Below are 17,010 nucleotides of genomic sequence, written 5' to 3'. Positions count from 1 at the left end.
CCCAATCTTTAATTGCATGACAGTTTGTTTCGATACGATGAATAATGTCCATCATGCAAACAAACGATGGTGAGACGCGGATGTGAAACGTACGGCAAACTTTGTTTCAGTGATGCAATTTATGTTAAACAAGTTGAGAAACTGCTCCCAGCAAGCAACAAGGGACCCCAATTATGCATCCCACTGCACTTAATATTGCAAGGCCAACTGCTACCTGTAGTCTCTGACTGACCAGCTAACCTCTGACCATGCTTCTTGACCTATATATATATATATATATATATATATATATATATATATATATATATATATGTATATATTTATTTATTTTCCGTTTTGTGATGTATAGTAGCTGAACTAACAAGAATGGGAGAGAAGGGGTAGGAGGAAAGAAACAAGTGTACTTGCTCCTACTCCTTTTCCAGAATGGGGCAAATAGACTGATGTGCATGGAGGGGTGTCCCCTGGGTCCCCTGATGCGTGGCTTTGCTCATCCCTTCAGCTTATTGGCAGCGGGTTATCTCTATGTCACATCCTGCTTGTTCACACGTACACATAAATCACCGTCCATTCATTCGTGCTAAGTGTAACGTAACACGTCTGGAAGAGAAATGTGCTTATTTGTGATCCACCAAAACAGGTTAAGGTGCATTTTTAGCACCAACTGGGACACGGAGCCGCCCGCTCCTCCACTGGGAGCCGCCCACCACGACCAGCAAGAGCGGCCCGTCGGAGCCACGGCTCTCCCGGCTCACGCCGGTCGAACCTGGGCTGCCAGAACCACCCGACGTGTTTAACGGCGCCAGGATCTGTTGGATGAGCGGAGTCGACATTTGGCTAGCAGGCTAACGCTGTTAGCCGTCAACGCCGGGGCAAGTCAGCATACCCGCGGCTGCTACCCCGTCACCCCCACCCCTCCCCTCGGTTAAGGTGACGGGACGACGTCGGACCCGCCAGCAGCCCTCCGGGACCGAATGAGACGTGTTCTGACCCAATACACCGCGACGCATAGCCATGACAGAGGAACCCACCGCGTCGACCAGAGGCCACCATGGACGGCTTCGCTGTGTGTGTAGTAAGCCCCCCCGAGCCCACGGCTTTAGCCGGCTCGAACGGAGGAACCGAGAGCCGGACTCACTCACCTCTTTCCTGGGGAGGAGACACGCTTTTAATCAAATATCCGCCCGCGCTGGCGGACGGCTCTCATTTCCTTCCGGACGAGACTGGCGAAGGTTTCGCAGTTGGGTCGCACTCTTCTTCCCGATTGAGACCGACAACCGGCATCAAGTTAGAGTCCGGCGGGAAGACGCGTCAACTTCCGGTCAACTTCAAAGTAAACACACCTCAAGGGGGCGCGTTCGGGGTTTGGAGCTCAAAATAAAAGCTCTCGGCGAGAAGGCGACGGAAGGGAGCAGAGCGGAAGGTAAAGGCTATCGGGGTGCTGTGACCCGAACCGGCAAACATATTGTCTGCTGTCACTGCTTTCGGCTGCTCCCGTTAGGGGGCGCCACAGCGGATCAACCAACCAACCAATCAATCAATCAATCAATCAATCAAGTTGAATCATCCGTTTCCATCTCTTCCTGTCCTCTGCATCTTCCTCCGTCACACCAGCCACCTGCATGTCCTCCCTCACCACCTCCATAAACCTCCTCTTTGGCCTTCCTCTTCTCCTCTTCCCTGGCAGCTCCATATTCAGCATCCTTCTCCCAGTATACCCAGCACCTCTCCTCCACACATGTCCACACCATCTCCATCTTGTCTCTCTTGCTTTGTCTCCAAACCGTCCAACCTGAGCTGCCCCTCTAATACAGTGTTTCTCAACCGGGGGTCCGCGGACCCCTAGTGGTCCGTGGTGTAATTGCAAGGGGTCCGTGAAAATAAAATATCTTTAAAAAAAAGATCCTATGACATTTATAGAAATAGGATTATTTTACTCAAATGTGACTGAGACCTTTATCTACCTAATCTATAAAGGGTGACAGGACTTGTTTCTCTAATTACATCTGTTTCACAAGTGTAATTTATTGTATTTTAATAAGAGATCTCGCTCCCGTTTGCATTGTTAAAAGTTACTGCATAAGAATTCTGTTGTTACATATATCTGAAAGTTACTGAATACATATTCTGTGTTGTTACATATATCTGAAAGTTACTGAATACATATTCTGTGTTGTTACATATATCTGAAAGTTACTGAATACATATTCTGTTTTGTTACATATATCTGAAAGTTACTGAATACATATTCTGTTTTGTTACATATATCTGAAAGTTACTGAATACATATTCTGTTTTGTTACATATATCTGAAAGTTACTGAATACATATTCTGTTTTGTTACATATATCTGAAAGTTACTGCATACATATTCTGTTTTGTTACATATATCTGAAAGTTACTGAATACATATTCTGTTTTGTTACATATATCTGAAAGTTACTGAATACATATTCTGTTTTGTTACATATATCTGAAAGTTACTGCATACATATTCTGTTTTGTTACATATATCTGAAAGTTACTGAATACATATTCTGTTTTGTTACATATATCTGAAAGTTACTGAATACATATTCTGTTTTGTTAACTATATCTGAAAGTTACTGAATACATATTCTGGTTTGTTACATATATCTGAAAGTTACTGCATAAGAATTCTGTTTTGTTAACTATATCTAAGTTACAACTGAAAGCTCTTATTTTTGCCCCAAAGAGTGAATAAATGCTATAATGCAATTTAAAATGCAGTTTCTACTGTTTCTATCAAATTGCAACCCCCCTCCCCCAAGATCAGGTGGAGGGGTCCTCAGGGTAGATCAAAAATACGCAGGGGGTCCAGGACCCCAAAAAGGTTGAGAACCACTGCTCTAATATACTCGTTCCTAATCCTGTCCTTCTTCATCACTCCCAATGAAAATCTTATCATCTTCATCCCCGCCACCTCCACCTCCACCTCCCGTCTCTTCATCAGTACCACTGTCTCCAGACCATACAACATAGCTGGTCTCACTTCCATCTTGTAAACCTTCCCTTTAACTGGCTTGATGCATGCTCAATAATCCAGGTAAGAAAACCGAAGAAGGTTGAATCAGTAACACCTGATACGTTGATTGACGGATACGTTTCATCACTCACCTAAGTGACAGGCTGAAGATGTCACTTAGCAGAGTGATGAAACGTATCCGTCAATCAACTTTGTATCCAGATAATCTGATTCAAGCTCCTTTGACTTCCCTTTAACTCGTGCTGGTACCCTCTGTCACAAATCACTCCTGACACTCTTCTCCGCCCACTCCACCCTGCCTCCACGCTCTTCTTCACCTCTCTTCTGCACTCCCCGTTACTGTGGACAATATTCAAACTCATCCACCTTCTTCACCTCCACTCCTTGCATCCTGACCATTCCATTGTCCTCCCTCTCATAGGTATTCTGTCTTGCTCCTACTGACTTTCATTCCTCTTCTCTCCAGTGCATACCTCCACCTCTCCAGGCTCTCCTCAACCTACACCCTACTCTCGCTACAGATCGCAATGTCATCCGCAAACATCATCGTCCACGGAGACTCCTGCCTGATCTCGTCCGTCAACCTGTCCATCACCATTGCGAACAAGAAAGGGCTCAGAGCCGATCCTTGATGTACTCCCACCTCCACCCTGAACCCATCTGTCATTCCAACCACACACCTCACCACTGTCACACCGCCCTCATACATATCCTGCACCACTCCTACACACTTCTCTAGTCCATGCATTTGTTTCATCCAGACTTGATTACTGTAATGTTGTTTTCAGGTCTGCCACGTTCTAGTACTAAAAGTCTTCAGATGGTCCAGAATGCTGCTGCTAGAATCCTGACTAAATCTAGGACATTTGACCATATTACACCAGTTCTTGCCTCCCTTCAGTGGCTTCCTATCCATGCTAGATCAGACTTCAAGGTGCTTCTGCTGACTTATAAAACCCTAAATGGGCTGGCCCCATCTTACCTGTCTGATCTCCTTAAACCTTACATGCCACCTCAGTGTCTCCACTCTCAAAACACAGGGCTCCTGTGTGTACCAACGTTAAAAAGAAGTCAGCTGGTGGCAGCAGGGCCTTTTCCTATTGGGCCCTGTTCTGGTGACCTCTGGACACCGACTGGCCTCCTCCTCACCACCGCACCATGTTTTTCATATATCTTATAATTCTGTTATAATGTTGTCATCCTCTTTCTATGTTGCTTTGTGTAAATTGTGTACCCACAACATTTATTGCATGTCTGTTAATCTTGGGAGAGAGACGCTCCCCTGTTGCTCTCCCTGAGGTGTCTTTTCGTATTTTTCTCCCTGTTAAAGGGCTTTTAGGGAGTTGTTCCTGGGAGGGTCTACGGACAGGATGTTGTGTTGCTGTAAAGCCCACTGGGGCAAATCTGTAATTTGTGATACTGAGCGATACAAATAAAACGGACTTGACTTGAATCGACTTGACTACTTCCCTCTCCTGTCTTCTCCTTTCTTCAATTCTCTTCACTTCTGTCCTCCTGACCCTGTCCCTTCTGCCCTCTCCAGTCATTTTCTTATTCTTTATTGCCAAAACAAGGTGATGACATTACCTCTAGATGTAAGACTCTCTCTCTCTCTCTCTCTCTCTCTCTCTCTCTCTCTCTCTCTCTCTCTCTCACTCTCTCTCTCTCTCTCACTCTCTCTCTCACTCTCTCTCTCACTCTCTCTCTCTCTCTCTCTCTCTCTCTCTCTCTCTCTCTCTCTCTCTCTCACTCTCTCTCTCACTCTCTCTCTCTCTCTCTCTCTCTCTCTCTCTCTCTCTCTCTCTCTCTCTCTCTCGCTCTCGCTCTCTCTCTCTCTGGACTTTGCTCCCTCTTCACCGGCAGAAGGAAATAATAATTTCACTTTTCTTTGTCTTTGCTCCAGTCGCCATGGTGAGTCTGTCATTTTTTTGAGTTTATGCTTCTTTTCTTTCTCTCTCTCTCTCTCTCTCTCTCTCTCTCTCTCTCTCTCTCTGACTGTTTGTCTTTCTCTCTCTTTCACGGTCGTTCTCTTTCTGTCACTCTCCCTCTTTATTTTCGCCTCTCTCTCTCCAACATCTAGCTGCTCCAGTCTAATTCTGTTCAGTGTGAGTCATTTTGCCTCACATTTCAGTGTAGTCATCATCAACAACAACACTGACAACTGAGACGGACCACCGACCGTGACGGTGGCCTGTAGTCGTACGGTGACTCAGTGAAGGGGGCAGTTATTAAAATCTATAGTTGAGTTGTTCAGTTGTGGCATCTAAACACACATTCTGCCGTTACTTTGCATTGTAGTTTAGCTGTTTGCATTTTTGCAGCCATGATTTGATATATATATACATACATATATATATATATATATATATATATATATAGTGATGTTTTGTTTAAACTGATAACATAAAATACTGGTTACTATAAACAGGGACACTGGGTTTAGATAGCACACTGGCATGTACAAAGTTTATCAACCCTCTGATCTGGTATTTTTTTTGAGGGCCCCTGTTAGTGCGAGGCCCCTGGAATCAACCAACCCGCCCCCCCCCCCCACACACACACACGGCACCGGTGATTATGGATTTTAGGGGTGTCTGGGTAGCAGAGCGGTCTATTCCATTGCCTACCAATACGGGGATCGCCAGTTCAAATATTCGTGTTGCCTTTGGCTTGGTCGGGCGTCCCTACAGACACAGTTAGCTGCGTCAAGTTGCATTCAAAGCACTCAAAGCACTTCACAATTAAAATAGCTAAATTTAGCTAATTGCTAAATTTTGCTAACTGCTAATAGCTAATTGCTAACAGCAAATTACTAAATTTTGCTAATAGCTAATTGCTAAATTTTGCTAACTGCTAAATTTAGCTAATTGCTAATAGCTAAATTTTGCTAATAGCTAAATTTTGCTAATTGCTAATAGCTAATTGCATTAGTATTGAACATTTTCTAGTATCCCTGCTGTCCTGCCACTGTACTTGTTTCCACTACATTTTTGTGCACCTGCACAGCTGCTGTGGGTATGTGTCCTGATCGCTGCACGAGCGCCTCCTCTGGTCGGTCGAAGCACCTGTTCGGGGGGGAGGGGGAACTGGGGGGGGGGGGGAATAGCGTGATCCTCCCACGCGCTACGTCCCCCTGGTGAAACTCCTCACTGTCAGGTGAAAAGAAGCGGCTGGTGACTCCACATGTATGGGAGGAGGCATGTGGTAGTCTGCAGCCCTCCCCGGATCAGCAGAGGGGGTGGAGCAGAGAACGGGACGGCTCGGAAGAGTGGGGTAATTGACAGGAATCAGTTGGGGAGAGAAAAAAATGACAGATTCTATGGAACCCACACCTACAACCCCTGGAGATGTAAATATAAGCAAATTGTGGAGTTAGAAAACAACGAGACAGGAGACGTGAGAGTAGACGTAGTCGAGGTAGTTTACTAGCTCCAACTTAGCATGTCATACATTCGACAACGACACTGAACTGACTGTGAACCGGAAGCGGAAGTGCATTATTTGACCCCTCGCCTCTTCCCTTAAAGGTACACCGTCCTCTTAGGTGAATGTCTCTCGATATATAGATGTGGGTCACCACAAAATGCACTTTTTGGTATTTGCTGTCTCTCGGGTATTTGAGACGGTACTTGACCACAAACATTTACATCCCGAACGCTTTGTAGCTGCCTGTCTTAACGCTTTCTGTCTGGGAAGACTTTCCTGGGAAAAGTATGCAGCGCAGCATTTCAGAGCTCCACCATAGCAACCAGGTGGGGCAGAAAAAGGTGGGTATCGCTGAATTTGAAGCATAAATTAAGTCGGTGTGTCTAACATGCTGCAACAACAGAAAGTACAACGTGTAATGGTGAAGATAATAAGAAAAAGAAAAATGTGGCACCAACCATGTGCAGGTACTAGTTTTCCGCTACCTTTCAGATACCCCACTAAAAGTAACAATATACTGTGGTGGATTCAGGGCGCAGCCGGGACGCGAACCCGGGTCGCCCGCACGACAGGTGACTGTGATAACCAGTCAACTAAACCAGTGTTTCTCAACCGGGGGTCCGCGGACCCCTAGTGGTCCGTGGTGTAATTGCAAGGGGTCCGTGAAAATAAAATATCTTTAAAAAAAGATCCTATAACATTTATAGAAATGGGATTATTTTACTCAAATGTGACAGACCTTTATCTACCTAAACTATAAAGGGTAACAGGACTTTTTTCTCTAATTACATCTGTTTCACAAGTGTAATTTATTGTATTTTAATAAGAGATCTCGCTCCCGTTTGCATTGTTAAAAGTTACTGCATAAGAATTCTGTTGTTACATATATCTGAAAGTTACTGAATACATATTCTGTTTTGTTACACATATCTGCAAGTTACTGAATACATATTCTGTTTTGTTACATATATCTGAAAGTTACTGAATACATATTCTGTTTTGTTACATATATCTGAAAGTTACTGATTACATATTCTGTTTTGTTACATATATCTGAAAGTTACTGAATACATATTCTGTTTTGTTACATACACTACCGTTCAAAAGTTTGGGATCACCCAAACAATTTTGTGTTTTCCATGAAAAGTCACACTTATTCACCACCATATGTTGTGAAATGAATAGAAAATAGAGTCAAGACATTGACAAGGTTAGAAATAATGATTTGTATTTGAAATAAGATTTTTTTTACATCAAACTTTGCTTTCGTCAAAGAATCCTCCATTTGCAGCAATTACAGCATTGCAGACCTTTGGCATTCTAGCTGTTAATTTGTTGAGGTAATCTGGAGAAATTGCACCCCACGCTTCCAGAAGCAGCTCCCACAAGTTGGATTGGTTGGATGGGCACTTCTTTGAGCAGATTGAGTTTCTGGAGCATCACATTTGTGGGGTCAATTAAACGCTCAAAATGGCCAGAAAAAGAGAACTTTCATCTGAAACTCGACAGTCTATTCTTGTTCTTAGAAATGAAGGCTATTCCATGCGAGAAATTGCTAAGAAATTGAAGATTTCCTACACCGGTGTGTACTACTCCCTTCAGAGGACAGCACAAACAGGCTCTAACCAGAGTAGAAAAAGAAGTGGGAGGCCGCGTTGCACAACTGAGCAAGAAGATAAGTACATTAGAGTCTCTAGTTTGAGAAACAGACGCCTCACAGGTCCCCAACTGGCATCTTCATTAAATAGTACCTGTTAGAGCCTGTTTGTGCTGTCCTCTGAAGGGAGTAGTACACACCGGTGTAGGAAATCTTCAATTTCTTAGCAATTTCTCGCATGGAATAGCCTTCATTTCTAAGAACAAGAATAGACTGTCGAGTTTCAGATGAAAGTTCTCTTTTTCTGGCCATTTTGAGCGTTTAATTGACCCCACAAATGTGATGCTCCAGAAACTCAATCTGCTCAAAGAAGTGCCCATCCAACCAATCCAATTTGTGGGAGCTGCTTCTGGAAGCGTGGGGTGCAATTTCTCCAGATTACCTCAACAAATTAACAGCTAGAATGCCAAAGGTCTGCAATGCTGTAATTGCTGCAAATGGAGGATTCTTTGACGAAAGCAAAGTTTGATGTAAAAAAAATCTTATTTCAAATACAAATCATTATTTCTAACCTTGTCAATGTCTTGACTCTATTTTCTATTCATTTCACAACATATGGTGGTGAATAAGTGTGACTTTTCATGGAAAACACGAAATTGTTTGGGTGATCCCAAACTTTTGAACGGTAGTGTATATCTGAAAGTTACTGAATACATATTATGTTTTGTTACATATATCTGAAAGTTACTGCATAAGAATTCTGTTTTGTTAACTATATCTAAGTTACAACTGAAAGCTCTTATTTTGGCCCCAAAGAGTGAATAAATGCTATAATGCAATTTAAAATGCAGTTTCTACTGTTTCTATCAAATTGCAACCCCCCTCCCCCAAGATCAGGTGGAGGGGTCCTCAGGGTAGATCAAAAATACGCAGGGGGTCCAGGACCCCAAAAAGGTTGAGAACCACTGAACTAAAGGGTCCAACTCGTTAGCCAGCCAGCTAGCAAGTCTAGTCCTCCCTCCTTTGGGAAACGTGTCCATATCAGCTCCCTCGCGCCTCTGGGCGCACGCGCCTCCGATGGGCTCATGGTCTCACCATCCCACTTCTGACACCCATGTAGCCAGTTCAGGGGGCAGCCGGGCACCGCCGCAGCCGGGACGCGAACCCAAGGTCTCCCGCACTACGGGCGACTACGCTAACCAGTCAACTAGAGAGTCTGGCCCGTTAGCCAACTGGCTAGCGAGTCTAGTCCTCCGTGGTCGTTACACTACATTAGCAATAAAATCATAATCTACTCCTGTATTGTCACAATGTGTGTCTGGTGTGTGTCTGTGTGAGTCTATAAACGGCAAAACTAAAGCACTTGGGGCCTTGATTCTTTTTGGAGGTTATTGGGGATGATCAGGGGCACCTATAAAAAATAGCAGAACATTAAATTAAAATTATGCATAAATATGCATTTTTCTAAAAATGGCTAAAAACCACTTTTATCGGCATGTCAGATGATTCTTAGCGTCTTTGATTTTTTCACCTATATAAAGAAAATTTTCTGGGACTTAGAAATGTTTTGGCATTATGCAAAATATGCATTTTTGCAAAAATGCACTTATGATCCTCATTTTTTTTGGTGGTGGTAGGTATTGTTCCAGAGAGGACCAGAAAAATAGCAGAAATTTTAAATAATTATGCATAATTATGCAAAATATGCATTTTCTAAAAATGGCTAAAAACCACTTTTCTCAGCATTTCAGATGAATCTGAGCATTTGGGGGGAGGGAGTTGGAGTGGGGGGGGGTTTAGGGGCAGGGGGGAGGCGGTTAGCTGGCAGGATGAAGAGGAGGGAGATTTAGACGGGTGGAGAACCAAACCGCTACATTGTAGCGGGGTGCTTCTAGTACAGATGATCTCATCATCAGATTCATCTTAAAATAGATAACACATCAAAATAAGAAATAGCCTATACCGAGACCATACACCATAACCATCATCTCTCTCTCTCTCTCTCTCCCTCTCTCTCTCTCTCTCTCTCTCTCTCCCTTTATCTTCATCTCTTCACCAGTCTCAGGGTAAAAAGACAACCACCCGTTCAGCCACCGAGGGGAAGGGACTGATGACTGACACCTCCCGACAGGCAAAGCTTTGCAAAAATGACAGGAGAGACCGGGTGAGAATATCTGTCTTGTGCCATTTTACATATATTAGTTTTCTTTTTCCTTTTTTCTTTTTTTGCATTCATAGAAAGTTTCCGATGTGAACTCGGTCTCGAGCTCACAATTTGAAGGTTCCGGTCTCGTCTCAGACTTGGAACAACAGAAAATACAGACTCGGACTTGATGACGAGTGACGATCACGATCATTTTCGAGACCATCCAAGTACAAAACTTGACTTTATTTTATTTCTAATTTCTGAAATGACTGTAAGTCTCCGGCTCGGGAGATCAGTGAAGTAGTCCAGTCTAATCTCTCTCCTGTGTTATTAACCTACATGTCTCTGAAGCCCTGGAATACTGGAATACTGGAATACTGGAACACTGGAATACTGGAACACTGGAATACTGGAATACTGGAACACTGGAATACTGGAACACTGGAACACTGGAATACTGGAATACTGGAACACTGGAATACTGGAACCTTCTCCCTTGCAGGAGAAGTTAAACAAGAGCCTAAATAAATATAACAGTAGTGAACTCTGACCTTTTACTCAGGTGGGAACGACTTGTAACAGTTACAGTCATTCTCTTTACTTGGATTTGTACTATTCTGGCGTCAGTCTTTACACAAGATTTGGTCCCATTGGTCTTGCGTTGGACTCACCACCTTAACGTCCTGGACTTGATTCAGACTCAGTACGCTGCGGTCTCGAACATGATTTTGACCTCCTTGGCAAAAGACTTACTCTGGGCCTTGGGTGGTCCTGACTTTAAGGCTAATTTATGTATTAATATAAATTATCTCATTAAATTAATTAATCAAACAAAGTAAAGTGATAATTATAATTGAGTTAATTACTTACATTTGTTAATTACTTTAAATACTTATAATTAAATAAGTTAAATTAATTCGTTAATTTAATACGGAATTTCGTTTCTTTTGTGTACGCAAGTACATGAGAGAAATGACAATTGTTCCTAATTCCTGAATTTATAGACGTATTTTGAAACATTACAACTTCCACTTCGTTGCTCAGTTCAGTTCTCCTATATATTATGACACAATATAACATAATATAGTACATTATAATACAATATAATATAAAACAATACTATACAAAACAATAATATATCATATATTATGTTATAATGATAATATAATGCCAAAATGGCAAAAGACCAGAGCTTTAAATATTTATTATTAGATATTTATAACATTAACTCTTCTCCCCTCTCCTGTCCAGGTTAATTCTTTCCTGAGGGGTAGGAAGAAGCTTGTTGCCGTAGTGACAGTGACGTTCCTCATCATCATTGGCGTGGTGATCATCATGAAGGTGTCCTTGTCAATTCCACCCTCTCCCACAAAAATGCCGTTAACAACTACTGGAACTGGAGGAGGAAATTAGCTTTGACCTTTGACCCCTGGGCCTCTGAAGGAAATAAATTAATATTATTACTATTACTGTTGTTATACTATTGCTGTTGTTGTTGTTGTTGCTACTGTTATCATCATTATTATAGTAATACTATTTCATTAAACTTTCAAATATTAAACACAATCTAAAAAAATGTGATACATGAACTCTTACAAATGTTACTAAGTATTTGTACTAAGTATCTATACTACTAAGTAAGTACTACTAATCATATTGACTAGAATTATAATAGTAATACTAGTAGGGTTAACAATCATACTATTGGCAGTTGAAGTGGTAGTATGAATAACTACTAGTAGTAGTCAAAGTAGCAGTAGTAATTTTAGCAGTAGCAAGAATAGTATTGGTAGTGGTAGTAGCAGCAGTAAAAGTTAGCTATCGAAGTACTGAGTCAGCAATCATTTTGTTTTCTTGATTTCAATACTTGGTAACACTGCTAACCATGGTAGTACATAACTAACATCAAGGTAAAAGCTAGCTCAGGTGATTTTTATTAAAGTAGAATTTTAATGCAACAATAAGTTGCTAGCATCCAGCTAACCATAAAACATTTGGTATGTCACCCAATATTTAATTGCATGATAGTTTGTTTTGATATGATGAATAATGTCAATCATGCAAACAAACGATGGTAAAACGCTGATATGAAACTTACGGCAAACTTTGTTTCAATGATCCAATTTATGTTAAACAAGATGAGAAACTGCTCCCACCAAGCAACAAGGGACCCCAATGATACATACCACTGCACTTAATATTGCAAGGACAACTGCTACCTGTAGTCTCTGACTGACCAGCTAACATCCAACGATGCTTCTTGACTTCAATGACGAACACTCAAAATGTTGTCTACCATGATGAACCGATAGCAACAATCACAAAGTTAACCCTGTCTTGTTTGCAATGGTGATGGACAGGTTGACGGACGATATCAGGCAGGAGTCTCTGTGGACGATGATGTTTGCGGATGACATTGTGATCTGTAGGGAGAGTAGGGTGCAGGTGGAGGAGAGCCTGGAGAGGTGGAGGTATGCACTGGAGAGAAGAGGAATGAAAGTCAGTAGGAGCAAGACGGAATACCTATGCGTGAATGAGAGGGAGGACAGTGGAATGGTGAGGATGCAAGGAGTGGAGGTGACGAAGGGGTATGAGTTCAGATACTTGGGGTCAACTGTCCAAAGTAACAGGGAGTGCAGAAGAGAGGTGAAGAAGAGAGTGCAGGCAGGGTGGAGTGGGTGGAGAAGAGTGTCAGGAGTGATGTGTGACAGAAGGGTGCCAGCAAGAGTTAAAGGGAAGGTTTACAAGATGGTAGTGAGACCAGCTATGTTGTATGGTTTGGAGACAGTGGCACTGATGAAAAGACAGGAGGAGGAGCTGGAGGTGGCAGAGATGAAGATGATAAGATTTTCACTGGGAGTGATGAAGAAGGACAGGATTAGGAAGGAGTATATTAGAGGGACAGCTCAGGTTGGACGGTTTGGAGACAAAGCAAGAGAGACAAGATGGAGATGGTTTGGACATGTGTGGAGGAGAGATGCTGGGTATATTGGGAGAAGGATGCTGAATATGGAGCTGCCAGGGAAGAGGAGAAGAGGAAGGCCAAAGAGGAGGTTTATGGATGTGGTGAGGGAGGACATGCAGGTGGCTGGTGTGACAGAGGAAGATGCAGAGGACAGGAAGAGATGGAAATGGGTGACCCGCTGTGGCGCCCCCTAACAGGAGCAGCTGAAAGTAGTAGTCGTCGTAGCAGTCGTAACAGTAGTAACAGTAGTAGTAGTAGTCGTCGTCGTCGTTGTAGTAGTGGTAGTAGTAGTAGTAGTCGTCGTCGTCGTTGTAGTAGTGGTAGTAGTGGTGGTAGTATAAACATCTGTTATTTTGCACACTTGCCAGTTGAAAATACGACATCAGAGGCAAAGCAATTCAAATAAAATAAAACTCTTTTTATTTTTCTAATGAGAAATGCTGTAGTCTGTGCATCATGTATTTTGAAATATTCCAGTCAAAGTTCTAGTCAATTCCAGTGTCCATCTAATACACAAAGTACTTCAAGTGTTTTCAAATGCTGTGTATTGATTGTAGGTACAACTAGTAGAAAAGTATATCCTGCTAGTATTTCAAGACAATTTGTTACTATGTATTCTTCCTTAGCATGGAACAATAACTCAAGAGGGCTTAAAACAGTTGAGCACTAAGAAAATGTAAAAGTACATGATAAATACTATTAGTATTGCAAAATACACAATACTGCATTAGCAGTTGTTGCTCGTTTTGGAAAGTTACCATATTTACATGTTGTTGTTTTTTTTTCCATTAATACACTGGGGAGTTTCCCAAGAAGTGCTTCTACAGTGTTTCTGTCTACTAGTACTTCATGACAATGGAGTAAATGTACAGTATAAATACAGCAGCAGTACAAAACATACCAATCTCCCACCTTTAAGTCGTCAACAAATACACATAAGGAATTGTACTTCAAAAATATAGTAATCGAACTGTATTAGCACGCGACCACTGCTGAAGTAATGTACTGAAGTCTTGATGAACATTTTGGAACGATCACGCAGAACAAAATAAGTAAGAAACCATCAACCAGCTCACTGCAGCAGGCTGCCACCTCCCACAGGCTGACAGTAAGAAACCATCAACCAGCACACTGCAGCATGCTGCCACCTCCCACAGGCTGACAGTAAGAAACCATCAACCAGCTCACACTGCAGCATGCTGCCACCTCCCACAGGCTGACAGTAAGAAACCATCAACCAGCACACTGCAGCATGCTGCCACCTCCCACAGGCTGACAGTAAGAAACCATCAACCAGCTCACTGCAGCATGCTGCCACCTCCCACAGGCTGACAGTAAGAAACCATCAACCAGCTCACTGCAGCATGCTGCCACCTCCCACAGGCTGACAGTAAGAAACCATCAACCAGCTCACTGCAGCATGCTGCCACCTCCCACAGGCTGACAGTAGGAAACCATCAACCAGCTCACACTGCAGCATGCTGCCACCTCCCACAGGCTGACAGTGGACATCAGCAGGAGACAGATGACAGAAGTGGAAGTGAGTAGGTTGTATAATGGTAGAGCAGAACAAGTTCGACCTGTCTCACTCAGACCTTCTGTCTGTCTATCTGCCTGATTGCCTGCCTGTCTGCCTGCCTGCCTGTCTGTCTGTCTGTCTGTCTGTCTGTCTATCTCTCTATCTGCCTGATTGCCTGCCTGCCTGCCTGCCTGCCTGTCTGTCTGTCTGTCTGTCTGTCTGTCTGTCTGTCTGTCTGCCGGCCTGCCTGCCTGCCTGTCTGCCTGCCTGTCTGTCTGTCTGTCTATCTCTCTATCTGCCTGTCTGCCTGCCTGTCTGTCTGTCTGTCTGCCTGCCTGCCTGCCTGCCTGCCTGTCTGTCTATCTATCTATCTATCTCTCTATCTGCCTGATTGCCTGCCTGCCTGCCTGTCCACCTGTCTGTCTGTCTGTTTATCTGCCTGCCTGTCTGTCTATACCTGTGACACAGTGTCGGTTGTCCTGGTAACTGGTAGAGGAGGCACCAAGTCTGTCTTTGTACTGAGAAGAGAAAAGGATGGATCTAGTTTACTGATATTATTCATTTCACTTTAACTGTATTGCTTCATTAATAGAGTAGTTTGTTTCAACAGAGCAGTTTATTGCTACACAGGTACATGTAACCATTACACAGGTAGCTGAACAATTAACAAAGTTAATGATTCATTAACTATGTTCACTCTGTTAATATTCAACACGGTCAGTAAATAACATGTTAAGTTGTTTAGTTACATATTCATGGTTATTATCAATGTTACCTGATGTTTTACAGATTGATTAGTTAATTGTTTAATCAACTGGTCAACTCTTACTTGGCCTCGGAGGGAGGGGATCTCCGGTGCTGCCGGGAGCCCCGCGGTGAGTGGGCGTGACGCAGCTTGACTGGATCTCCCTGGGTTCTTTTGGTGAGAAAAGGGCAGGGGTTGGGTGGAGTCGGTGGAGGTAGCTCATATAAACAGGAGGATGATGTCACACCATGGTGACAGAAATCTTCAACATTGTTTGTTTCTCCACCGCTAACTGTTTGTTTAGAAAGATTAATTTCTATGATGGCAGAGCCGATAGTACCTACTCCAGTGCTAACACTACATTAGCTTACTGTTGGTATTTGTTTTTAATGCTATCTACTTATGCATATGCTAAAGTTTCTGACCCACCGTGTTAAGTACTTTGTGTGTGTGCGCTTGTATTTTGCCAGTGCTAAATGTACCATGTGAAGTACAATCTGTGCCATGTTAGATTTTCCACTATATGTGTATGGTGTGTATGGACCGGAGGGTGTGCTCCCATTATTGGGGCATCACACAGCTCAGCCTCCCTGGGAAAGTCTACTCTAGGGTGCTGGAAAGGAGGCTGCCACCGATTGTCGAACAATGCGGATTCTGTCCTGGCCGTGGAACAACGGACCAACTCTTTACCCTTGCGGAAGTGCTGAGAGGGGCATGGAAGTTTGACCAGCCAGTCTACATGTGTTTTGTGGACTTGGAGAAGGCTTACAACCATGTACCCCAGGGCACTCTGTGGGGGGTACTGCAGGAGTATGGGGTACCGGGGCAGTTTCTACAAGCCATCCAGTCTACAAGCCACAGCTCGTGAGAGCTGTGTCTGCATTCTCGGCACAAAGTCAAACACATTTTCGGTAGGTGTCGAACTCCGCCAAGGTTGTCCCTTGTCTCTGATTCTGTTTGTGATATTGATGGACAGAATCTCAAGGTGCAGCCAAGGTGAGGAGTGTGTCCGTTTTGGACACCTCAGAATTGCATTTCTGCTCTTCGCAGATGATGTGGTTTTGTTGGCTTCATCAGAACGCGACCTCCAGCATGCACTGGGGTGGTTTGCAGCTGAGTGTGAAATGGCCGGGATGAGAGTCAGCACCTCCAAGTCTGAGAACATGGTTCTCTACCGGAAAATGCTGGCTTGCTCCCTCCGGGTTGGGGATGAGTTGTTGTCTGAAGTGAAGGAATTCAAGTATCTCGGGTCTTGTTCACAAGTGAGGGTAGGATGGAGCGGGAGATTGACAGGTGGATTGGTGCAGCATCAGCAGTAATGTGGATGTTGTACCGGACCGTTGTGGTGAAGAGGGAGCTGAGCTGGAAGGTAAAGCTCTCAATTTACCAGTCAATCTTCGTTCTAACCCTCAGCTATGGTCATGAGCTCTGGGTAGTGACCGAATGGGTGAGATCGTGGATACAAGCGGCTGAAATGAGTTTCCTCCGTAGGGTGTCTGGGCTCAGCCTTAGAGATAGGATGAGCAGCTCAGACATCTGGAGGGAGCTCGGAGTAGAGCCACCGCTCCTTCGTGTCTAAACGTGCCAGCTAAGGTGGTTCGGGCA

The 17,010-nt window shown here is 43.5% G+C and overlaps 1 protein-coding gene across 1 annotated transcript in view; it reads right to left on the bottom strand.

Annotated features, from left to right (window-relative positions):
• Positions 1 to 13,566: 13,566 nt before the first annotated feature.
• Positions 13,567 to 17,010, bottom strand: part of epb41l4a (erythrocyte membrane protein band 4.1 like 4A) — a 36,777-nt gene continuing 33,333 nt past the window's right edge. Inside the window, 2 exon segments of the mRNA XM_056291182.1 lie at positions 13,567 to 15,178; positions 15,490 to 15,576. Of these exon segments, the coding sequence (XP_056147157.1) occupies positions 15,112 to 15,178; positions 15,490 to 15,576 (154 nt within the window). The 3' untranslated portion in view covers positions 13,567 to 15,111.

This window comes from Lampris incognitus, chromosome 12, assembly GCF_029633865.1.
Source record: "Lampris incognitus isolate fLamInc1 chromosome 12, fLamInc1.hap2, whole genome shotgun sequence".
Lineage (NCBI taxonomy): Eukaryota > Metazoa > Chordata > Actinopteri > Lampriformes > Lampridae > Lampris > Lampris incognitus.
The sequence above is the reverse complement of the archived record's forward strand: the minus strand, read 5'-3'. Positions and strand labels throughout refer to the sequence as shown.